Source organism: Natator depressus, chromosome 3 (genome assembly GCF_965152275.1).
Source record: "Natator depressus isolate rNatDep1 chromosome 3, rNatDep2.hap1, whole genome shotgun sequence".
NCBI classification, from domain to species: Eukaryota; Metazoa; Chordata; order Testudines; family Cheloniidae; genus Natator; species Natator depressus.
This window is the reverse complement of record NC_134236.1, coordinates 168,473,151-168,499,622: the sequence shown is the minus strand read 5'-3', so window position 1 is coordinate 168,499,622 and position 26,472 is coordinate 168,473,151. Positions and strand designations below refer to the sequence as shown.

The 26,472-nt window shown below is 44.9% G+C and overlaps 1 protein-coding gene across 1 annotated transcript; it reads left to right on the top strand.

Annotated features, from left to right (window-relative positions):
• Positions 1-25,637, top strand: LOC141985309 (uncharacterized). Its single transcript, XM_074949309.1, has 7 exons — positions 1-172; positions 6,084-6,155; positions 6,454-6,600; positions 21,996-22,048; positions 23,101-23,184; positions 23,447-23,539; positions 24,998-25,637. The coding sequence occupies exons 1-7, from the start codon at positions 16-18 to the stop codon at positions 25,046-25,048; spliced, it is 657 nt and encodes a 218-aa protein (XP_074805410.1). The 5' UTR covers positions 1-15; the 3' UTR covers positions 25,049-25,637.
• Positions 25,638-26,472: the final 835 nt, after the last annotated feature.

The following is a 26,472-nucleotide window of genomic DNA, read 5'->3' as shown; positions in this document are numbered from 1 at the left end:
TACATAGGCTGTCCCATGGGGAGACACCCCGCTGCTCTGAACTCAGTCCCCGCCTACCCGGATCTCCCGGATGTAGACCCTATTCCCTTCCGGTCGGGGTCAGTCTTGTGCTTCCGGGTAACTGGGACGGTGGAAGCTAAGGTGGGGAGGCCGAGGCGGGACGTGGGCCCTGGTAAGTGCTGGGAGCGGCGCAGCGCTGGCGCCCGGGAAGTAGCTTCCCCGCCTACCCCCCCCCCCCGCTGTCTGCCCCCTCTTCTCCCGGCCCCTCCCGCGCGGCGTTACACTGCCCGCCCCGCCGCGTAGCCGCGGGCCCTCTCGGCATCGGCTGCGGCCGGTGGCTTCCTACGGGAGCTCCCTGGTGGCCGCCCGCAGGGAGAGGGAGCGGAGCGCTGCGCTGCGCCCGGGCCGCGGCCCTGGCAGGAGCCCGCCCCCCGCACTACATCGCGGCCGGTCACGCGGGGCGGTTTCACTTGCCCGCCCCGCTCTGGCGGGATCCTCTGTGGTCTCCCCGAGGTGCTCACAACGTCTGACTCCGACCCCGCGACATCACACGGTTGGCTTAAAACCCGAGATGTCGAGAGCCCCCCAGGGGTGCGGGAGCAATCTGTACAGTGGGGCTGGCAGTGAGCCATTGGCCCAAACCGTAAACCCTGCCGGTGATGGAAACCTCCAGCCCCTATGGATAACGTCCAGCCCCTATGGATAACGTCGGGCAGGGGTTTCTCTGCTGCCTTCTGCTCTCCGCAGCTTTACAGGGCGTTTGGGGCCATGTTTTTCTCTACTGCCCTGAGCACCAGAAACTTGCTTATGGACGCTGAGATTCTCCTGTAATAACCAGACTGGGGTTTTAAGTAAAACACCAAATATTGCTAGAGTTGGCCACATGGTGGTTCTGCATATCACTGACTTGCTCACTAATTGAGAGATAGTTGATACAGCTTCCTCAAGCGCTGGTCACTGAGGGACAATCTTTGCCCTAACAAAAAGGGATTGAAAGAGAGAAGTCTATCCCTCCCCAAAGCTAGACTTGCTGTTTCCACCTGCTCTCAGTCATTACTCTTATAAGATGAGGCTCACAGTTGTGGAGCACACAGTATGATGCCGTATGTAACAGCATGTGTTGGGTTAGGCACATTTTTAACTTTCAGAGTTTAACATCTCCGAAAGCCATGCACATGTGCATCTGCAGTTGCAAATGAGCCTGCACTGTGTGTTAGGTTGCCTAGCAAAGAAGAGTATTTTGACTTGATTTTAGTTTTCTGATGTTTTCAGGATTGCACTTGCACATTAGGCCACTATATTCAGTCTTTTGAATAAAATTTGTAACAAATGCTGAACATCATAATCTTCTTAGTGCCCTGGCACTAAATTTTATGATTTAAAAACTTAGGAAAATGAAAGATTTTTATTATTACAGTAGGTTAATTTTTGGGCCAGTCAACCCTGAAATGTTTAATTTAGCCCGATTGTGCCTACATTTTTAAGGTGCGTAAGATTGCTCAGGCTGTGAGATCCTTTTGGCGTAAGATCACCTGATGCAGAGATTACTATTAATCCAGTATTCATTTGTTGTCACAGGCTTATATCATGATCATAGCAATTTTTCTCCTTTTGAGAATTTTTAAAATTTTAATTTGCATGAACTTTTACTTTAACTATTCATATAAAGTTGCATTTCAGTGATGCTCTCAACATCTTGCACTGACTGTTTCCTCATCCCTTTGAGGTCTGTGGGAATTTAAATGGATTAAATAAATTTCCTAGTCTATCTCCTGTTAGCACTGTCTCAAGAGTTTACCTATAGTATTAATATTGATGTCCTTTTGAAAAGTAGATAAGTATTATCCTCATTTACATTTGCAGATGCTATGGGCTTGTCTACACAGGGTTTTAGTCCACAATAACTTTACTTAGTGTGCATTCAAGTGACTTGTGTCCATACAACATAATTCTTCAAAGTATACTAATTGGACAGGAAATACATGTTCTATAATTCACTTTGAAAGTATATTAAGTTCACTGTGTATTGAATTAGTGCAGACTAATATATGTGTGTGTGCTCTTCCCATTTCCACTAGCTTGGCAGTCTGCAAACTGCTGTCCCACGTTGCTTTGCATGTTGCCAGGACCGGTTTGTCTCTACCTGTGTGCCCTCCACTGCTCTGAGGTCATGTTGACTGGATGTCAGATAGCATGGATGTTTTGCTCTAATCACTTACCATCTTAATGGCCGAACACTAAGTACTAATGACTTGCACTAAAACAGCTATGAATGGAATCGTAGAAGTGTAGGACTGGAAAGGACCTCAATAGGTCATCTAGTCCAGTCCCCTGTGTGATGGGTTACCGCCCCTCTGGGGTGCTACTTGATGTACTAGGGTACCACTGAGCCCGCCTGTTCCACTAGCCTGGGCTCCCTTACGCTGTCCTGCTGAGCCAGGCCCTCAAGCCTCCTCCAGCGTACACACAGGTAGGGACAAACCCAGCTGCAAAAAGACACAGAGTCTGAAACCAGCACTGCATGGGAAGGCTTCAGCTAAGGAATTGCCCAGCGCTCAAGTGCACACCCCTTCTGGAGTGTAAACCCAAAATTATATTGTCTTGCACGGAGGACTATACAGCGTAAGCTCATGAAATTCACCCCCTCCCTCAATGTGGAGGAAGATATGCACAGCTCCCTCCCTTACCTCCCCCAGTTATGAATTCCACAAACTGGTTTTAGAGAAAACAAAACAAGTTTATTAACTACAAAAGATAGATTTTACATGATTATAAGGGCTAGAAAACAGCTCAAAGCAGATTACTGAGCAAATAAAACAAACACGCAAACTAAAGAAACTGGTTACAACTAGTTTCAGAGTAGCAGCAGTGTTAGTCTGTATTCGCAAAAAGAAAAGGAGTACTTGTGGCACCTTAGAGACTAACCAATTTATTTGAGCATAAGCTTTCGTGAGCTACAGAAGTGAGCTGTAGCTCACAAAAGCTTATGCTCAAATAAATTGGTTAGTCTTAGGAGTACTTGTGGCACCTTAAAGACTAACCAATTTATTTGAGCATAAGCTTTTGTGAGCTACAGCTCACTTCTGTAGCTCACGAAAGCTTATGCTCAAATAAATTGGTTAGTCTCTAAGGTGCCACAAGTACTCCTTTTCTTTCTGGTTACAACTAGTAATTTCTCACATTAAATGTTTTATGGCATTTCTTTCGCAGGCCAGACACCTTTTTCAGCCTAGGCTCATCTTTTCTCCCCTGCCTTTTTGTCCTTGTTTCTTAGATGTTTTCAGCAGTCATCCTGGGCAGGGATTCAGTGAAGAATGAACACTGATTAAGTCACTCCCCTGTCTTAAATAGGTTTTACATATGACAGGAACCCTTTGTTTGCCAGTGAGGTTCCCATCCCCCTCAGTGGTAAAATACTGGTATTCTGTGATGGAGTCCAGTACCAGGTGACATGATCACATGACCCTGCAGTGTCAAAGCAGCCATGAGTCAAAGGCCATCTGTAACATCCCAGGAAGCTTCTCAGGAAGGTGGGAGATTAGTATCTTCAAAGTCCTATTGTTCTCCCTAATAGCCCATCCAGACTGATTGCATTCTGTCTGGTGGGAGTTCCCCAGGTGTAAGCCCACTTGTAATTGTTACAAAGTCAATATTCCTAACTTCAGATATAGAAATGATACATGCATACAAATAGGATAATCTTCAGTAAATCATAACCTTTCCAATGATATCTCACAAGACCCATCTTGCATAAAATACATCTTAGGTATGCTATAATCATCTAACAATATTTCTATGAAGAATATGGGGCATAGGGTCACACCCTGCACTCAAGGCAGGACTAAGGAATAAACTAGACCACCTGTCAGGAATGTTCTTAAAAACCTCCAATAACAGATTCCGCAGCCTCCCTAGGCAATTTGTTACAGTGCTTAACTACCCTGAGAGTTAGGAAGTTTTTCCTAATGTCCAGCCTAAACCTCCATTGCTCCAGTTTCTGCTCATTGCTTCTTGTCCTATCCTCAGAGGTTAAGGAGAACAATTTTTCTCCCTCCTTCTTGTAGCAATCTTTTATGTACTTGGAAGCCGTTATATCCCACCTCAGTCTTCTGTTCTCCAGACTAAACGAACACAGTTTTTTCAATCTTTCCTCACCGGTCATATTTTCTTGCCCTTTAATAATTTTTGTTCTCCTCCTCTGGACTTTCTCTGATTTGTCCACATCTTTCCTGAAATGTGGCCCCCAGAACTGGATGCAGTACTCCAGGTGAAGCCTTATCAGCTTGGAATAGAGTGGAAGAACTATTTCTCATGTCTTGCTTACAACACTCCTGCTGAGACATCCCATAATGATGATCACTTTTTTTGCAACAGTGTTACATTGTTGGCTCATATTTATATTGTGATCCACTATAATCCCCAGATCCCTTTCCGCAGTACTCCTTCCTAGGCAGGCATTTCCCGTTCTGTGTGTAATTGATTGTTCCTTCCTAAGTGGAATACTTTGCATTTGTCCGTATTGAATTTCATCCTATTTACTTCAGACCATTTCTCCAGTTTGTTCAGATCATTTTGAATTTTAATTCTATTCTCCAAAGCACGTGTAACCACTTTCAGCTTGGTGTCGTTTGCAAACTTTATAAGTGTACTCTCTATGCCATTATCTAAATCGGTAAACTGTGGTTCGCAAGTAGCTCTATGTGTCTCCTGCGGCTCTTTGTAGCACATGACATTAAAACACTCTGATTTAATTATTAACCAATCAGGATGCTTTTACTATGTTAGTAACCAATTGTAGTTGATAAAATAAGTATACTTGGTCAGTCATTTTGCTGTGAGAGTACAGTAAATGAAACAATGAATTCACACTACTGTGGCTCTTCTGGGTAATATTGATCATTCATTTGCTCCTTAACTACCGAACGCTGAGTATCACTGATTTAGATCATTCGTGAAGATATTGAATAGAACTGGACCCAGGACCAATCCCCGTGGGACTCCTCTCAGTATGCCTTTCCAGCTTGACTGTGAACCACTAATAACTACTCTATGGGAACAGTTTTCCACCTTATAGTAGCACCATCTAGGCTATATTTCTTTAGTTTGTTTATGGGAATTAAGCAAGAGTAAAACTTATGAAAATGAACCACTTCATGTTCTTAGGGATTAATTTCAAATTTAAAGTTCTCTTAATGTAAACTGCTTTAAAATCAGAATGCACTAGAAACCGGAAAACCATGAGTTCTGTGCAATTTTCTGTATGTCGGATGAGAATTTTAGAGTACAGATTCTGTCTATTAGAATCATAGAATTTAAAAATGGAAAAGACCTATTAAATCATCTAGGTCATCTTCCTGCTAATGTAAGATTGCACTGTAGGGAACATTTACTTATGTTATGCATGGATGTTAAAGGTAACATGGCACAGACAGAGAGGGAGGAGGGGGAGGGTAGGGGTGTGTGTGTGTGTTTTCTCTGGTATCCTAGCCAAAATTCCCCCTCTCCATGCCACTGTTGAGCAATATGATGTGTACTGTCTGCTGAGTGCTCCACACCAAAGGTGGCTGCATTTCAGTGGCTTTGTGTTGTATTTAGCCTATGAAGCCCTTTGTGGTGAGCCTTCTGAATAGAAGGTAGTATATAGCATGTTTTTTTTTAATTATGTACAAACTTAGATGTCTGCAAAATTTGTTTTAAAATCTGCTTTGAACAATGGTGTGCATGTAGTTGCACAGAATTTTTCATTTAACCAAGGTACAACAGTCTTAAATTAACTTACACACACACACACACACACTTTATATATATGAATATAAAAGTGGTGAGTATGAATGCAATTTTTGAGTGTGGATGTATGTATGTATGTATGTACATACTTGGGATTTTTTTGTGCAATACCTGGCATAGCAAGATTAGACCCTACACCCATGTTCATCCTGGTGTAGTTTGATATTTATCTTTCTTCCCCCATCTAAATAATAGGAATTGATCATGGAAACGTTCCCTGATCTCCACTACCATTGTACATGTATGTTTCAAAGAAAGCCTTTTTGTGGATATTCATATATGTTTCTTTTCACTAGATATGGATAACAGACGTGATGAGAAATGTGGAACACCATGCGCTACATCACAAGAAGAGATGAAAGTCAGAGGTGGGAGTCATGAAATCAAACTCTAGTCTAGGACAATAGCTGCTGCAGAAAGACTCTTGTTTGTATACTATGCTTTGCATAAGTAAAAATGTTTGATTGCATTGCTTGGCATTGTCATTAGCTACATTATGTTGGAAATGACAGAAGGCAAGGACAATGGTTTTATTTTTTTAATGGATTCACCAAATCTTGTCTTAAATTTTAATTTCTATAAAAATATGTCTTCTGAGCTTAAGTTATTAGCTTTTGTGTTGTCACTATTTGAAACCTAATGAACCAGGCCTTGTATTCTCCTAAGGGAAAGACAAGAGAAAGCGAAAACGCAGCAGAAGCAGATCATCATCCATTTCATCAACATCATCTGCTGGTACTACTACATCCTCCTCGTGCTCTTCATCAAGGTCTTCCTCCTCTTCAAGCAGCAGAAGCAGTTCAAGTGGCAGAGGTAAGTTGCCATTACTGCACTTGAGTGTGTATTTACTCGTTCGAACGGTGCTGCCACACACATTTGAAACTTGCTTTAAATGTAGCTTAATTCCCAGGAAATAACTGTACAAGTTAGTGCACAACCTTTGCTGTCTTTTTCTTCAGACTGTTTCCATGTAACCACTTCCTGTAGCTACTCCAGCGTCTCTCTACACACTGCATGTGCTGTCATGTAAAATAACAAATCAACATTAGAAATAAAAAAAATTATTTTCACTCAAAGCAACAAGTAAGATCTCAAATAACATCGCGTACGTTTAAAATGTTTTAAAACAAAACAATTGAAATTTTTTTCTATTTTGCCTGCCTATCCAGACCAAAGTTAGTTTTTTGGTTTTATCTGAATTTTGGTCTCAATCCTGCAAATACTTAAAGGTGTGAAGTTTACTCATAGGACTGGTCCCGCTGAAGTCTATGGGACTGCACTCATGATTAAAGTTGTGGCTCAAAAGCTTGTCTATCTCACCAAGAAAAGTTTGTCCAATAAAATATATTACCTCACCCCCCCCCTTTATCTTTATGATTAAAATTAAGCAGATATGTAAATGTTATTTGACTGGGTGTCCCTACGGGTGCTCCACTTTAGGTGTCTGTGTGCCTGTGTGCTTTCAATCAGAGATCTTTTGGTGGTAGTGTCTGTGGGGTCCACATCTGCACCATGTACAATCCCTATGCTCCAATCCGAGACCATATAGAGGAGGGTGGACCCGCCACTGTTCCAGTTCCTTCTCAGCAACCTGCAACTAGAGATGCAGCATTGCGGTATCCATTAGCTTCAAAGTTTTAGCTAGCTGACTTATTTTAGTCTTATCTCTTTTATATTTTTTTTATTAATTTCCCAAACATGCTGTGTGCTTTTGGGGGTCCCCCCTCACCCCCTCCACACCTGACCTTGACCTCTCTTGTCTTTCACCTTCTCTGTTGCGGGGTATGCCCAAAATCTCAGGCAGCAAACCCTGTCAGACCCGTAATAGGTCTTTTTGCCTTAGCGATGGACATTCCAGCTGTCTCAGAGTCTCGTGTTCCATCTAAGTGCAAGGTCTGCACTGGTTTTAGGAGAAGATCTAGGAAGCTGAGGGACAACAGGCTCAATCTTCTCCTCATGAAGCATTCCTTGAGACCTACTACCATTTCAGGCCCCCTTATATATTGGCCTCAGACAACCTGAGTGCCCTGGCAACTTTCACAGCTCTGACTCCAACAAGCGGAGACCTGGGAAAAGCTTCAGAGGGTCTAAGAAGAGGGAGAAGTCATCCCCGAAGCAGGTAGCAAGTATACCTTGCGTCTGGTATGAGTACTGCTGTGGTTCCTACAGCCTCAAAGATCATCTGCAGCATGGTACTTTCTGAGAAATTTCTCAGCAAACAGCCTCACTAGACACTGACATGGGTACCCTTCTCAGAGTCCTCCAGAGACTCCTTGAAGAAACTGTCTTTGACCGTGACCCACTTCTACAGGTAATGGGCGAAAGGGCCATATGGATCGTCCAGCCGTACCATCCCTGATAACATCAGCTTCATCCTAACGAGCCACTTGGAGCCCTACTTTGTTGGTATCAACTAGGTTCCTTTTGCAAGAGGATCTTTGAGTGTCAGAAGAACCTGAGTCGTGTCTACTGAGATGTATGAAGAGAGATCTTATGAAAGTACTGATGTATAGCTTCCCTGTCCCAGAGTATCACCACATCTCTAGGCCTTGTCTACATTACACAATTTTGTCCTCAAAAGGCAGCTTTCGTCGGCAAAACAATGGTGTACGCACAGCAAAGCTCCTCCCGCTGATTTAACTCTCCTGATACGCTGATGACATAAAACCACCTCAACAAGAGGCATAGAGCTTTTTGTGATGAAGTTAGAGCGATGCAGTGCTAGTGTGGACACTGTGCTTGCTTATGTTGCCCTAATTGGTCTCCAGGAGGTGTCCCACAATACACATCATGACCGCTCTGGTCAGCAGTTTAAACTTTGCCGACCTGCCTGCATGCAGGCATGCGCCCCTCTCCCTTTAAAGCCCAGGAATTTTTGAAATTCCTGTTCCTGTTTACTCGGCGTGGACAGCTCACATAGTAAATGCACAGCTAACCATGCCGACTTTCTGCAGCAAATGCACTCATGCCTGGAGTACACTGGAGTTGTTGGGTTTGTGGGGCGAGGAAGCTGCGCAGTCCCAGCTCCGCTCCAGCTGTAGGAACTTGATACCTACGGGCAGATTGCTCGTGGCATGCAGAAGAAGGGGCACAAAAGGGACATGCAGCAGTGCTGTGATAAGATCAAGGAGCCGAGGCAGGTGTACCAGAAGGCAAGGGAGACCAACCGTAGCTCTCGTGCGGCGCTGAAGACGTGCCACTTCTACCAGGAGCTGCACGCCATCCTCAATGGCAACCCTACCTCCACCACCAAGAGTCCCTTGGATGCTTCGGGGGGGGACTGGAGGCAGCGGCCAGCGGAGTCAACCCTGGGGACAAAGTGGTGGACAAGGAAGTGGAGTTGGAGGAGGATGTGGGACATGCAACAGGGTCGTCCGATGGCCTGGCGAGCCGAGCCAGGACCTCTTTTTGACTCCGGAGGAGTCTAGCCAGTCCGAGCACTCAGACTGTGGCATGCCTGATGCAGGAAAAGGGATCTCTGGTAAGTACTAATTTTGCTTTGATACTGCATGGTGACAGGAGGTTGAGCTCCGCTTTATTTTGTTACATGATGAAAGTGGGATAAGGGATAGAAATTAACAATACTAGGTACTCTTTGCACCTGCTTCTCATTACCCTGTGCAGCTATGCAGTGGGGGCCCTGTGGAAAAGTTTGTTAATGCACGCCAGGATGTCCTGGGAATCCTCCATAGTGATTTCTAGGAGACTTTCTGGAGGTACTCTGCAATCCTCTGCCGAAGATTCCTTGGCAGAACTGCTTTGTTTCTTCCCCCGCTGTAGGAAACTTTGCCACGCCAATCAGCAGTTACTTCTCCAGGAACCAAAGCAAGCCACAGGCGAGCAGCATACGGACCCGGTCAGAAGCTGCATGCATGCAGGAGATGCACCCTTGCATCCTTGGTTACCCTCAGGAATGAGATATCAGCTTTGATCACCCCCCACTTGTGAAAAACAGTGCCAGTATTCAGAGTAGTGTTCCTAGGCGCTTGTAGTGATCCCCTTCGGAAACCACCGAGACCCTTTGTCCCATCTTGCCCCTTCCCTCTCCCTCCCTCCCAGGCCAAACTCACCATGTTTTGGGCTCTCGCTGTGCTGTGTGCTTGCTAAGGGAAAGTGAGAAAGAGATGTATGTAACTGTTATGATTCAAGGTTGTGAGTGCATTCATAATACTACCTCTGTTTGTTGTTTCTGTTGTTTCTGCAGATGTGCCCTTATGGGCCACCTCCTACGCACCAGCGGAGCACCTCCATCAGATAAGGAGGCGAACCAGGAGGAGTAAGGAGGACATATTTAGAGAACTCCTGCAATCAACTGATGCTGCAGACAGTGAGAGCAGAGCATGGAGAGAGACGATCAATGAAAAACTCAGAATGGATAGCCAGGAGAGGAGACGGGGTCAGGAGCGGATGATAAAACTGATGGAGGACCAAACAGAGATGCTGAGGTCCCTGATTGCACTGCAGGCAGAGCACATCCGTGCTCAACTTCCCCTGTAGCCTGTACAGAACTGCATTCCATGCCATCCCCAAACTCCCCACACACATTCCTCGCATGTTCCCAGCCTGTCGCAGTACCCCTTGCCCTTGACCCCTAGGGATATGTTTCATAATGACAACTGGACTTACACACAGCTGTGAGCCTCATTTGAGACAGTACTCCTTAGGGTCATGTCCCTTGTAGGAAATAGAAATCTGTGTATTGCTGTTTAATAAAAATGTAGACTTAGCAATAAAAGGAATCTTTTTGTGTCCTGCACACAGTAGTTGCTGCTGAAATTCTTATACGGTGGCAATTGTCATATTTGCTACCAAAGCATTAATTGTAGTCTGCAGTCATTACAAGGGTCATTCAAGGCAGCAAGTAAACAATGCCTGGCTGAATGCATTAAAGAAAGACACATTACTGGGGCTCATTGTCAAAATGCTGCTTCAAAGCCTCCCCCATTCAAGCAGCCCCCTGTTGAGCCCCTCTAATAGTTCTGGAATCTAGCTGCTCAAAATGAGCCACCAGGCAATGTACCTAAACGCTCCACCCTGGGGTAACTTTCCCCCTTAGCTTTGCAAATGTTATGCAGAGCACAGCAGGCTGCTATGACCATGAGAAAGATCTCAATGAAGAAAACAAACCTGCCAAAAAGGCAGCTCGAGCGATTCTTTAGTCTGCCAAAGGCACATTCAATGGTCATTCTGCACCTGCTGAGCCTGTTGTTGAAACGCTCCTTGCTGCTGTCAAGGTTTCCTGTGTAAGGCTTCATGAGCCACAGGCGTAAGGGGTAGGCTGGGTCTCCCAGGATCACTATGGGCACTATCCACATCCCTTATTGGAATCTGGTCTGGAAAGAAAGTCCCTGCTTGCAGCTTTCAATACAGGCCGGTGTTCCTGAAGATGCATGTGTCATGTGCCTTCCCTGACCACCTCGTGTTGATATCAGTGATACTACCCCTGTGATCGACCAGCACGTTCAGTGCCATAGAGAAGTAGCCCTTTCTGTTGGTGCACTGTTACAAGATGGCCTGGAGCCAAAATTGGGATGTGTGTGCCATTTGTCACCCTGCTGCAGTTAGGGAATCCCATTGCTGCAAAGCCATCTGCTATTTCCCAAACGTTGCCCAGAGTCTCAGTACTTAGTAGTAAACACAATTAATGGCCCTGCACACTTGCATAACCATAGCCCCCACAGTGGACTTCCCAACTCCAAACTGATACGTGACTGACTGGTAGCAGTCTGGATTTGCCAGCTTCCCAACAGCGATTGTCGCTTGCTTTTCCACTGTGAGGGTAGCTCTCATTCTGGTGTCCTTGCACTGCAGGGCAGGGGCGAGCACTGCACACAGGTCCAGGAAAGTGGCTTTGCATACCCACGAATTCTGAAGCCACTGCTTATCATCCCCTACCTGCATAACCATGTGATCCCACCCCTCAGTGCTTGTTTCCCAAGCCCAATGGCGATGGTCCACTGTGTACAGCAGCTCCCTGAATGTCAATGTCAATCCGGAATTGTTTTTTTCCATGGCACACAGCAGGGCACGATTCACTTTCTGTTTTGCAGCTTGTGAAATACTGCAGGATCTGCTGCGCTGTGTTCATAATGCTCATTGCAAGACTGGAGTGCAGTGTAGGATCCATGCTTTCAGAGAGAGATGGTGGGCACAAAGTTTGCAGGCGATGTTCAAAAATGGCACATAACGTAGTCAGAAGCCCATGGGATGGTGAAAACTGCATCATGGGACAGTGAGCTGACCCCCATGATGGACTGTGATCCATTCCCAGAACTAGTGGCAGAAGATGGCAAGTTGCACAGTGGGATGGCTACCCATGGTGCACTGCTCTCTCTGTCGATCCAAAGCACCAACTGTGGACGCAGAAAAGGACCTAGGGGTTACAGTGGACGAGAAGCTGGATATGAGTCAGCAGTGTGCCCTTGTTGCCAAGAAGGCTAATGGCATTTTGGGCTGTATAAGTAGGAGCATTGCCAGTAGATCGAGGGACATGATCATTCCCCCCTATTTGGCATTGGTAAGGCCTCATCTGGAGTACTGTGTCTAGTTTTGGGCCCCACACTACAAGAAGGATGTCGAAAAATTGGAAAGAGTCCAGCGGAGGGCAACAAAAATGATTAGGGGGCTGGAGCACATGACTTATGAGGAGAGGCTGAGGGAACTGGGATTGTTTAGTCTTCAGAAAAGAAGAATGAGGGGGGATTTGATAGCTGCTTTCAACTACCTGAAAGGGGGTTCCAAAGAGGATGGATCTAGACTGGTCTCAATGGTAGCAGATGACAGAACAAGGAGTAATGGTCTTAAGATGCAGTGGGGGAGGTTTAGGTTGGATATTAGGAAAAACTTTTTCACTAGGAGGGTGGTGAAGCACTGGAACGGGTTACTTAGGGAGGTGGTGGCATCTCCTTCCTTAGAGGTTTTTAAGGCCCGGCTTGACAACACCCTGGCTGGGATGATTTAGTTGGGGATTGGTCCTGCTTTGAGCAGGGGGTTGGACTAGATGACCTCCTGAGATTCTATGATTCTATGACATGGTCCGCTGACAAGGAGCATTGTGTGAACATGCACAAGCGATGTAATTACAGTGGTTTATGATCGTTGATGTAACTTAAGTCAATTTAATTTGGTAGTATAGATGTAGCCTTAGATGAACACACAACACTAACCCACAATCCCCTAGGGCTTTGTGTCCAACCTCTTCCATCCAAAAACTTCCCACTCAGTTGCCAGGAACCGTAAGCAACCTCCTCATTGAAATGCAGCTGCTCAGCATTTAGCCCTTCATTTCCACACAGACAGCTCACCTGGAAACACAGTAAACCTTCACATATATTAGCTATGGCCAGCACTTAAGAAGCCCAGCATCAAGTGCGCTGTTAGCTGGCCAGAGGAACACAGCTAGAGTCTGATTAACCTCCAGAGCAATGTGAGCAAGACATTTGACTTCAGCAAAAGCACAAGAAATGATCATGTCTGCAAAGGTATAGCCGAGTGGCTGGCAGCATTGAGGATTGAATGAACAGATGAGCAATGCAGAGAACAAATCAAGTGGCTGAAGACAGTACCTCAAAGTCAAAAGCCTGCTCTACTCTACAAAGTTAGGTAGATGTAAGTTGCCTTGCATAGACCTAGTTGTGCTAAAATTTGCCACCAACGTAAGCTCTCCATTACGCTGACATAATATAACCATCTCCCTGAGCCCTTTTGAGCCATGGTCAATGTACTGAGATCGTCACAGCATGAGTGTAGACATTGCATTACCTATGTCTGCCTTAATAGTCCTCCAGCAGCTGTCCCACAATGCCCATGCTGACCGCTCTGGTCACAGTTGTTAACTCCACTGCCCAAGGGTTACATAGACCAGAAGATGCCCATCTTTAAAACCCCATGAATGTTTGAAATACCTTTTCCTGATTGTGCCTCTTGATGAGCACACCTCTAGCAACTGTCCATGGAGGGGTTGTGTGTAACTGCCCAGCTGATTGTGCCATCTACGCACTCCAGATGCGATCCGTCCCAGAGATACTGGATCTTCTCGGCCTGTGGAGAAGCTGTGCAAGTACAGCTACAGACCAGCCGTAGAAATTTTGACATCTATGAGCAGATTGCCCAGGAGATGCAGGACAAGGGGTATGACAGGGATCAGCAGCGGTGCTGCGTGAAAGCAAAGGAACTGCGTCAGGCATATCAGAAGGCCAGGGAGGCCAACAATCGATCTGGTGCCAAGTCAGAGACCTGCAGCTTTTACAAAGAGCAACAGGCTATAGCTTGTGGAGACCTCATCCCCACCCCGCACACCACCATGGATTCCCCGGAGGCCCCTGCCATGAACACTGAGGAGGAGGGTAGGGGATGTGACCAGGGGTTCAAGCTATGTTGCGAACCAGGCCCTGTTTGAGAATCCGCTGCAGTCCAGTCAGTCAAGCACAGGTGAGCCTGATGCAGGGGAAGGAACCTCGGGTGTGTACATTTATTTCCCATTACAGTGGCACTCCCAATTTAGCAGGAGACAGCCATTGACTTTTTATTAATTTACTCAGACTAGAAGAGGTAGAGGTACAACAGTGAGAGGTAAAATTATCTGCTTTTCATTCCCCTCTTTTGGCAGAGGATGGGGGACGCAGAGCATTTTGTTTATGTACACAAGGGTGTCCCTTGAATCCTCCTGAGAGATCTTGATGAAACTTTTGTAGCAGTACTCTGCAATCTGCTGACAAAGGTTTCTAGGGATGGCAGCCTTATTTCTTCCCCATGGTTGGGCACTTTCCTATGCCAGTCAACGATAACTTTGGCAGGTACCATTGCAGTACGCAGGCTAGCAGCATCAGGCAAGGGCAGCTTCAGGATGCCAGCAGCAGCTGTACTCTCTGCGGCTTTGTCACCCTCAGCTAAAATCACCACTGCTCGTGGAAAATGGTGCCAGTCTTCAGAGCCATTGTCCTATACTCCCATATAGCTTCATGCAACCAAGCAATTCCCTCCTCATTTCCCTTACCCCTACTGGGCCATACTCCCCATGGCTGGTGCTCTGAGTGGTGCCATGCACAAGCGCTCCAAAGCAGAAGTGTCAATAAGTGTTTAAAACTTTAGGGGAGCAAGGGGAAGGGAGTTCTGAATTTTAACTTGTGCTTTCTGTTATGACTATACTGACATATAAACCCTGTATTTTGTCTGCTGCTACTGCTGTTGTGGCCTTGAAGGGTTCCCTACACACTCGCAAAATGCCTGAGCCAAATGATGAGAAAGAAGAGGACTCAAGATGACATATTCAGTAAGACCCTGCAAGCCCGTGCTGCATCGGACCATGAAGAGAGGGCTTGGAGGATGAATATCACAGATTTTATGGAGAGGGAAAGAGCTGACAGGCGAAAGGCCCAAGAGGCCCATCGGAAAATGAAGAGGGAGACACACCAAGACATAATGGGGCTTCTCCAGCAGCAAACACAGATGCTGTAGGCTCTTGTGGACCTCCACATTCAAGCATCCCAGGCTTGCCTGCCTTTGCAGTCCATGGAGAACTGCAGCATAGCGCCTCCCTACACGCTCCCTCAGGATTCCACGTGGCATTGGAGCCGCATCCCTACCCCACCACTCCATACTGCGGGAACAGAAAGGACAATCACAGCTTCTCATTGAGATCCAGTCTGATGACTGAAGAGATGCTGGCATCATTTAATCTTCCAAAACCATATGTAACTGTCATTCTGCACCTGCTGAGCCGGTAGTTGAATCTTTCTTTGGTGGTATCAGGGTGGCTGGTGTACAGCTTCATGAGCCAGGGAAGTAAGAGATTGGCTAGGTTATCCAGGGTGACCACGGGCATTTCAACATCACCAGTCATCATCCACTGGTCAGGAAAGAAGGTCCCTGCTTGTAGTTTTCTGAACAATCCTGTTTTTTTAATGATGCAAGGGTCGTGTGTCTTCCCTGACCAGCCAACACCACCAGTGAAGCATCCCTGGTGATCCACCAGCACTTTCATAACTATAGAAAAATAGCCCTTTCAGTTGATGTAGTCTGTGCCAAGGTGGTCTGGGTGCCAAAATAGGGATATGTGTGCTGTCTATCTCTCCACCATAGTTCGGGAACCCTGTTGCTGCAAATCCATCCACTATATCCTGCATGTTGTGAAGAGTCACATCTGCATATCAAGAGATGATTAATGGCTCTGCACACTTGCATGACAGTGGCCCCCACAGTGAATTTTCCAACTCCAAAATGACTTTCCACTGACCAGTAGCAATCTGGTGTTGAAGGTTTCCACAGTCCAATCCCCACTCACTTTTCCACTGATCGTGCATCTCTCATTTTGATGTACCTGCACTGAAGGCTGGGGCAAGCTCAGCATGCAGATCCAGGAATGTGGCCTTGTGTATCTGAATGTTCTGCGACCACTGCTCGTCATCCTAAGCCTTCATTATGATGCAGTCCCACCAGTCTGTGCTTGTTTCTCAGGCTCAGAAGCAGCAGTCCACTGTTTGCAGCTGCTCCATGAATGCTACCAACAATCTTGAATGGGTTCTCACTATGTGCCCACAGATAATCTACCTTCCAGGAAATCATCACATTCCAAGTGGCTCTCCAAATACCAGAGGATTGTGCATCTTGTGCTTGTAACGCTTATGACAGTAGTGCAGAGCTGTGCAGGCTCCATGCATCTGTCAGAGATGGCGGATAGCGATACGTCCCATGCGGGTTTGTGGGATTCTCAAAATAGGTGTGACAGTTATGGGACGGAGATGGCATTATGGGATGGAGAAAACTGCATGATAGGAACTTGATACTGCAGTCCCAGTCATGCCGCTGTGTCACTTGTTTCTGCCTCCCCATGCATTGCCAAAACGTCTCAAAAGACAGTGCACTGAAAGGTGTCGAGTTGCACACTGGGATACCTACTCATGGTGCACTGTCCTCTACATCGAAACAAGCACTCCCAGTGAGTTTGTACACTGCCAACTGAACACTAACTGCAGTGGCTTTATGCTGATGTAACTTGGGGCAGCAAAAGTCTGTAATGTAGACGTGGATAAAGATTTTAATGGCACCTATGGGAACTCCCTGTCTTCCTGCCTCTTTTACAAGGAATTCGACTGGCTACTGGGACCTTGTGACAGGATGTACCTACCCTGCACCAGCCCTGCAAGGGTTAACTGTGCTTTGCAGGCTGAGGAAGCCCTGCCCTCTGACTCTGCTGGGCATGCTCAGCCTGGAGGCAGAGTATAAAAAGAAACAGCCCAACTCAGTCTGGGCAGGCTGCTCAAAGGGGAGGGTGTGCAGACTGCAGGCTCTCTCCAGGGAGCTGCTACAGGTTCTGACTATAAGCCACGGCACGCGGAGTTCCAGACGGACTCCAGGCTGCCTGACGAGCCCAGAGAAGAGACTGTGCCAGCAAGAGCTACTTCACCTGAGGACCCCAGAGACCCAGGGGAAACGTGGAGCATCACCGAGGGAGAAATGATAGGAAGCGGTCTAGGGACTTAGACTCTTCTCCAGTGAGTGAACTAGGGAACCAGTCAGTGTTTTTGGGAGGATTCCCACTGACTCCGTGGTGAGCACCCCCACCACCACCACTGTCCTAGGCTGGGACTCAGAGGACCAGTGAGGGGCTGAGTCCCCCTACCCTGGGTGCCACACCCCCCTGAATGGTACCCCACTTCCCCAGCGGACCAATAGGCCACATAATCCCTATTGTGAGGTGGGCCTCTCTACTGACTCTGGCCATTGGGCCACGCTGCTGTGGGTGGAAGGGCCGCTTTATTGACACTGGCCACTAGGCCATAAAGATCACATTTGATAGGGTGACAAACGAGGGACCTAACTGGCTGCTCTACAGTTTCTTTCCCTTCTTCTCACCATACATGACCCAGCACCCGTGACGGGCTGTACCTACCCCACAACAGACCTGTAACGAGCACTGAACCCACAGTGGTGCATGACAATCTGCTGAGCAGGGATGGCACCCTTATAACTTCCCAGCCACAGGTGCCACCTGAAGTGACCCTGGTGCTGTGGCCAGTAACCAAAGAGGCTATGCCACCAGAGCAACTAGAGCACAGCTGGGTCTGTACTTGGAACAGCTGTTTGGAGATGACCTTGGGAAGCAGCACCCTACAGACCCTGCATCAGAGCAAGCTCCAGAGCCTACTGGGTTTCTGCTGCCATGTTTGCTGCTGTTAATGTATGGATGGGAGGGATATCCAGCTTATGGCCCTAGGAAGTTATTAATATAAGCCAGGGGTTTTAGTATGCCTCTGTTCAGTGCGGAACCCACCCATTCCCCTAACACCCTCCACCCTACTTTCCTCCAGTACCACGTGGGATTCAAAATGAACCCCACAAAATGAGGAAGAAAAGTTAAGCAGCTATCATGAAACATAGACTAGTTACTTGCTGATTGTTACAAGTATAGGTTGGGGCTCCACAAATAACAGTCTCCTGTACCCTTCTTGTGTAATACAACACAGCTTATAAATAGGCCACACCTGTACTGGCCTGGACTGCCTGTAAAGTCCCAAAAAACCCTGGCTGTTCAAACGAAACCAGAGTGTGTATTTAGTTCACAGCTGCCTTCAGTATGAATCCAAATTACAGCAGAGTATGGCGGTCTCTCTGTGTTAGGAGTCCCCTTTGCTGGCGATCAGCCAGGTCTGTTCATGGACACGGTGCTTGTAAGGAGGCTGTATTACATCTCTGTGCTAAATCAGCATCTTGTTGATCTTTACCAGGAATTTTCACTCGTTACTGGTTTGTGACAAATGTGAACTTCTCACAGAGTAGGAACTCTAGACGGTTACGTTCCAGGGTGGGCGTGCTTATTAGGGTTACCTCTGTAACTCACGAGCCCCCTCTGTAGCAGTTCCTGGGGGTACCCAAGGTTGTGAGGCACCTCATTACCACCTGGCTTTAGCACGAGGAAGCCTTGTCTATGCCTGGTGGGGATCAGTTCCCTAACACTGCCAGTCTCTGGCAACACAAGCGCTGCCTTCTCTGTAGACTCTCTGTAGACAGGTTACTGATAAGCACACTCCAAACCCAAGCCCTCCGAACAGCCGCCTACAGGGTCAGGCTCCTGTTCCATTAGACCCCCCCAAAGGACAATACACCACAGCTTACCAGTTACACTGTAGAACCCAGCTCCATTTAACACACAGCACTTAGAGTTGTTTACAGAGAAAGCTAGTATTGGTTTATTTAACAAAGAACCGATTCAAATGATTAGAAGCAGAAATATTGGGAACAAAGTGTTCCATATAAAATAAAACTATAATGGGCATACTAGAGCCCAAATTTAACTAATAAGACATTGTCATGTTATAAGAGCAAAATCTCAGTCAAGGCAATGAACACTAGCATGTGGAACAGACACATGTAACCTATGTATTCATCCACTCCTGTCCAGTTGTGACCTGCACGTATAAAATGCACCAGAAAGGCCAAGGACGACAGAGGATACCCAGAAATAGCTGTCCGTGTCATTTGGCAGCATGCATCTTCCACTGGTTTGTCACTGAGTTTGATTATTGTGTTGTACTTTTTGATTGCTGCTAGTCCGCCTTTCTGGTTTTTACTTTGGTACATAACAACTATATGTTTAAAATAAAGTGTTGAATTTGCACACAAGACTACAGTAGCAAGTTTTATTATATGTAGTGTTAAAGGTGGCACAAACATTAATAAATGTCATCACATACCCATTCTCAATAAACCAAGCAGAGACCTGCCTGCCGCTTCCGGGCCATATGGCAGCTTGTAGGTTCATAACACTTCACGCCAGGCTGCTCTCCTGATGCCACCAACCCTGGCCCAGAACCATCTACACTCCAACAAGCACAACCAGTCCAAACAGATGTCTATCCCTCTGAGAGTTCTCAGCTCTCTCAGTTGGTGGAAGGATCCCCACAAGTTTGGAATGGGAGTCCCATTTTTGTGTTCACCACCCACAAAGACCATCACCACAGACTCCTCCCTAGAAAGCTGGGGAGCTCATCTCCAGAACCTCATGGAACAAGGCAGATGGACTCCTCAAGAGTCTTCTCTTCCCATCAATGAGAGAAGTTTGGTAGGCATGCATGCACCCACTTTCTACCCAAGATCAAGGGTCACTTTGTCAGAGTCATCATGAACAGCAGAGTGATCACGTGCTATACGAACCACTAAGGAAGAGCAAGATCCCAGTCTTTGTGCACAGAGGCAATACAAACTTTGGAACTGGTGCATAACCCACCAAATTGACATACCATTAGCATATCTGCCAGGTCTGCACAACACCATAGCAAACACACTGACCAGACATTTTTGCTAGGACCACAAATGGAAACTGGGTGATCCTATCCAATGAAAGATTTTTCTCACCTGGGGATTCCCAGGGACAGACCTCTTTCCAACACTGTTCAACACAGCATACCAGCAGTTCTGCTCCAGGGGAGGATGCAAATGCAACTCTTTAGGAGATGCCTCCCTCATCTCACCCATTGGCCTGGAACTCTGTTCTGTGCCTGTCCCCTAATACCATTGTGCCTTAAGTTCCCGAACAAAGTAAAGCAAGAGAAAGCAGTAATCATCCCCTGAGCACCAACCTGGCTGAGGCAGGTATGTTTCCTGGACCCGATTCGCCTGTCTCTGGCTACCTCTTTGCTTGCCTCTGACCGCAGACCTACTGACCCAAGGATTGGGCACGACACTCACCCCCGTCTCTCCACACTACATTTCAAGGCCTGGCTCCTCAATGGCCCTTGGGTATAGTAGAGTGTAGTAGTAGAGTACAGAATGTGCTGTTTGAATAGTAGAAAACCCTCCACAAGAAAGACTTACTTGCAAAAGTGGAAGCAGTTCTATTCCTGGTTCACCCAGCAGGTATTATCACCCTCTGAGTCACACCTCACTCTCTGAGTTTAAAAACCCTGGGTTTGTTACTGAGCTCCATCAAAGTCCACCTGGCTACTACTACAGCTTTTCACTTACCTATTTAGGGGTGTTCAGTATCCATGCACCCTGTGACCTCAACATTCAACTTTAACCAACCTTTTTCCTCACGACAGAGACCCTGCTCCACCTTGGGACCTTAATCTAGTTCTCAACGCGTTGAGGAAACCACCCTTCAAGCTCATAGCGAGTTGTTCTGTCATATGTAAAAAGGGGAAAGTACCACCGTCTCACTTCACAGAGATGCTAAGCTATTAATGTTTGCAAAGCACAATAGATACTGTAGTGATTAGTGTCATAGAAAAGCCCAGGAGGAAATTAATTCTGTCTTCAGAGCAGGATTTGAATAGCGTGGGGTAAATAAGGCCTCGGGCCACACATTGAACAAGGATAAAACAAAATAGTGCATCACTGCCCATTACTTGAGCACTGTCCATCCTGTGCACTGAATGAGTCCGGGGTCCTGTGGAAAAATAATGTGATTATATAATTAAAGACTGTATTGATGCACAGGAGGATCCAAAATACTGGCATTTCTTAACTTTTGAGTGCTTTACGCTGCAACGTTAACATTCTTTTAATATAGCCTTTTTATGTAATAGTCTGACGAAGTTAGAGAGCTAATTGCTTAATTTTAGTCATTATAATCTGTTCTCTGGACTATGAGTTTGGCAACCCCTTATTCAGAGTCAAAAAAATGTCACAACTCTTCTACATATAGTAGAAAAATAAAAATAAAAATGTATCAGTGATAACAATAAGACCATATAATTTGTGTGTGTTTTGAGCGGTTGACAGAATACTTGACTTTGAAGGGGAAGGGAGGGGCGAGTGTGGAAGTGAGATTGTCTTTGCTTTAGATTGTAATAAAATTTTCCAGGGCTTATGACCCCTGTAACTGCATTTTGTAACTCCACTTGGAGTCACATACCCATCAGTTGAGAAACACTGATCTAGATAGTATGTTGGATAGGTTCATAATTTGTGACAGTAGCTGCAGAAACAGATAGCCTTTGTTTGAAATAATATAAATATATTGATACAAGTAATCACTGGGGGTGAATTACAGATTTATAATGTCGATATTCTACCACGAGGTGGCAGCAAACTGAGTTAGTGTTTGTGTCATTTTGTGTCAAGGTTCATATATTTTAGCTTGACTTAAGTATTCTTTTCTTACTCACACTTGCAACACTGTCCCTCTCCTGCAGTACTCATTTCAATGTTTTATCTAAAATAACCCATATTTTTAAAATAGTAAATTACAGACATTTTTTTTCTTCCAGATTCTCCCAAGTCTAAATCAAAGAAAAGGAAAAAAGAAAAACGCAACAAAAAGGTAAATATTTGCTGACAGAAATAAATAGCAATCCAGGCAAAAAAATTTAGATGCTACTGTATTCTGGTGTGATTAAAACTCACCTGGGAATCAAAATAAGGAACATAATTGTTCATTTGAAAGGAAACATTTCTGTGATGATATTAAATGAATTGAAATTAAAATGTACAAATTGACTGTTTCAGAGGAGAAATTAAATGGAGCTTCTAGTAGTGTCTGGAATGGGTGCAGGTAGAATTTAAGGCACTCTGAGAGGAATTGGGGACCCTGGTATGAGTTATATTACTGAGCTGCTGCCTCTGTCTATACAATCACTGCACTACCGGTATGAAACTTCTTGTTAAACACCTTGGGGACCTTGTGTGACGGGTGCTATATAAAACAGCAGCCAATTCTCCTGTGGTAGCTTTGCGGCAATAAAAATGCCATAATGGGCTTATGAGTGAAGACAGTTGCCTCTGGTCTACATTTCTGCAACCAACTCCATCATTTGGCCGCACAAAAAGGAATGAATTCACCATTGTGTTTAGAAATGTATTAGCTTCAGTTCCACCGAATGTTTGTGGACATCAGAAACAAATTATAACTTTTTGAAAGTAATGTGGAACAGACTACAGATTTTCCTAAATTCTGTTTAAGCTAAATAAGATTGTGATATCCATCAAGAAAATATAAGCAGTTTAGATATAATAATGTAATCTGAATTTTGTTACTGTCTTATACTTTTTATTTCTATCACTTTCTGCTCAGGGATTTCAGATATTTAGTGAGGCAGGGAGGACCAGACTCCCCAGAAACGGGGTCAGGGAACCCACCACCACTTCTGTTTCCTGGGATCCTGGGGGTCACTAGGCCTTAACAAACATCAACCTCTTTGCTGCCCCCCAATTAATACATCTCCCAGAGTTGGTCCAGGCGTGGGGAGCTATGGCAAAAGTGACTTCCAGGACAGTAGAAGGAAATTTGTGAGTTCATACATATTTGGGTTGGGTTTTTTTCTCTTATGTTTCTGTGAGAAGTATGAGCTTTGCATATGTGTCTTGTACCTGTAGAAGAGGAAAAAAGAGAACAAGCTGAAGAAAAAGAAAGAAAAGAAAAAAAAGAGAGAGAAATCAGGACCTGTCCAGCTTTCCAAGGTACATATGCTGGTGTCGGTTTCATAGTGCTCTGTTACACTCCCATTCCTCCCCATGCACAAGTGTTTATGAAATAAAAGACGAACCAGGAAATGGAATACAGTTGGCCACAGCATCCCTAGCTTCTGCTCTCCAGGACACGGAAGTTAGCATCTGTTCTCTGCTTGATGATAAAATGTACTTATTAATATAATGTTGTTTTGAAAAATGTGAGCATATTTTTATTCCTTGAAATGTATCACAGTGCGTGATCTCGTTTTAGTACCTTAAAGACAAAAAGAAGACTGAAAACTACAGTATGATAACAGGAAAAAAAATTAAGATGAAAATAAAGAAGAGTAAAAAGGATAAAGAGGTAATGGCTGAAAATGGTCTGTATGTCCCAAAAGAGGGAGTACAGTATCTTTTTATATTTTCCCAGATCACTTGCGTTGTGTAGATGAGTTGATCATACTTTTAAGAGTTTTAATTGAGTGCAGTTTTTTATGTAGTATTGGGGCCACCAGAGAGAGACTAGATTTTAGTCCCTTGGGCATAAAATAGTTTTAAGATGTGTGCGTGGACTATTCTGACATTCGGGCCATGTAAAGGGTGCCTGTCTAGGTTAAGTAAGGAGCCCTGAGTTTTCTACCATTTTCTTGTAACCAGTTCATGGTTTTCTCCATTGGTGTGATTTATAATTGGTTTTACTTTTAACTCGTCTATGAAAGAGGGAGTACTCCCACCTTCCCAGTGTCCTGTGTTTCTACATTTGGCTATGTTCCTTGCCCCCATTTTCTTGACGTGTGTGAAGCTAGCCATGGCCGCGCAGGTGTCAAATGGGAGAAAAGGGGGTGGTCCTCCACACATACTTTCCCCATAGCTCCAGAGCTTCTGGATGAGTCTGTTAAGATGGTCAGCTGTGAAATAGTTAAATTTTGACAGTTAAACGGAGGCTTGAGAGTCACGACCCAAATTATATTTTCACACTTCTCAGCAGTTCCCCTTGTTTGTCTGCAGTCTGTGAGACACCAATCAGCAGGCATTCAGTTTGGCTAGCCAGTGCTGTTGAATTTGATTGACTAACTGTTCAGTAATAACTGCTCACTTTATAGTTGATATATTACACTGACCATTTTGAGGTAAGATTTAGTCAAAAATATGTTGGTTGGCTATTGTTGCCCTCAAGCCATGCTGAATCTTGCTTTATTTTGCCACTTTTATCCGAAGAATCAAACTGCCTGATGTCTAGATGATGGTGCTTCATAGTTCCTTATCTGATTATTTATAGTGGCTAGAATACCTACGGTTGATGAGGTCGGTACATTTGTGCCACTTGTTCAAACAATTTAGTATTTGCAATAAAAGTTGTGTTCATAAATATTACATTCTAAACTGTGACTCTTTATAACATAGATGTTGCTACTTTCAGAAAAACAGAGTGAAACCGGCATAAGGGACCACCCTTAGAAGGCATCCTGAGGCTGCATATCTGGCCTGATTCTCCACTGCCTTGCACACAGCATAGCCATATATATCTGTGCAACACAGGGGATCATGATATCCAGCCATCTGGATTTGGTAGCAGTTGACATGCACTTTACACAGGTGTAAATTACTACACAGAATGCAAAGCAGTGGAGTATCAGGCCCATTGAGTACTATTCTGTTCCTGTGAGAAAACTACTTCTTTTCACTGATTTTCTGTCTCCCTTGAGGGGTCCTTTAAGTTTCTGTGTAATAGAAATGTACACTTCCAAGATGACTTCTTAACAAATTCAATTGTTTACTGAACAAATGCGTGATTTATAAGAACTGCTTTTCTAATCCACAGAGAGACCGAAACCGTGCTGAACTCCTTGATTTCCTAAACTCTGCCTTGTAATGGAAAGAGTGCCGAGCAAGGACTTGTAAATCTCCCAAGCCAACCGGTCATCATGCCTAGCAAAACACAAAGGAAACTCAGGGAAAAGGGCACCATTTGTGACAAGACCAGGCTTTTATGCTGTGAAGACAATCAGTGTCCTTTATAATTGGCAAAATGAAGAGTTACTGCTAACTTGTTTATTAATATCCATGTCCTCCTTTTGAGATCCTAAAGTAATATCCAAGTTGCAATGTTGTATGAGTGCTTAAAATCTGTTGCTGATGATGATCTGAAGTGAAATGATATTATTGTACTCCAGCGTATCAAATACATCCCAGAGCTGCATGCAGAGCACACTCTTAATTTCAAATGTCTGTAATGTTTGCAATAGCTGAAACAAAGCAGAGTACTTGTAGGTCATCTGCTTGAAAAATTAGGTGTTCCTGTATATATCTTCCTTAGTAGTGATTTTATTTGTTTTAAAGACGACGATGACTCTTTGTGAATAGTACATCTACAGAAATGAATATCTTTTTTAACAGTCATTCTTCAATATGTTGCTTTCTCAAAAAGTTTGAGACTCGAGCCTTCTCACAGGTGTTTATTACCATTTGTCAAAGCTTGGTAACAAATTTATAATTAAAATATTCTAGAGTAATAAAAACATTAGCTGAATATTTTTATTCAAAACTAGAAGCAGAAAGGACTCCTCCTTGGGCACAGATCAGTTATGCTTTGAACACTAGTGCATATTCTTGCTATGTATAGATTGCTACACATTCTGACTGCTAATCACTCTTACAGGTTCCCATGCGTCAGGGAGAGAGGCTCCAGTGTACATTGCAACAGTACTAAGAGCAATTGACTTCAGCGGGAATTTTACATGTAGAATGATCATATGATACCTGGGCCTTAGTTAAAACACACAGCTAAAAACACTTGGGGCTGAGTTTGAACAAGAGTACCAAAGTATGTGACATCTGAAGAACCACAGCAGTGTTCCAAGGAGACGTTGTGAAACCTTCTTACAATCCGGAAGCCAGTTTTATAAAGTATTTGATGTTAAAAAATTGTATAGAGATTCTAATAACTAGAGAATTATGATTTAGCAAAGCACTTATGTCCAACCCCATTCCCAACAGTACTTAAGTGGGTGCTTAGTCCCATTGGCTTCAGTGGAGTTTAAGCACATGCTTAAGTGCTGTCCTGTATTAGGGCCTGGGGAAGAAGACTGGGGATTAGGAAATCTAGGTTCTATTTCTTGGTCTGCCACTGACCTGTGACTTAATCGCTTTCCATTTTCATATTGGTAAAATGGGAGTGATAATATTTATCTGTGTAAAGTGTTTTGACTCCCTGGGATGAAAAGTACTGGAGAAGTGCAAAGTTGTATGGAGTAGCACTAACCTCTTGGTCATTAAAGTTGAAACTGACTTTTCATT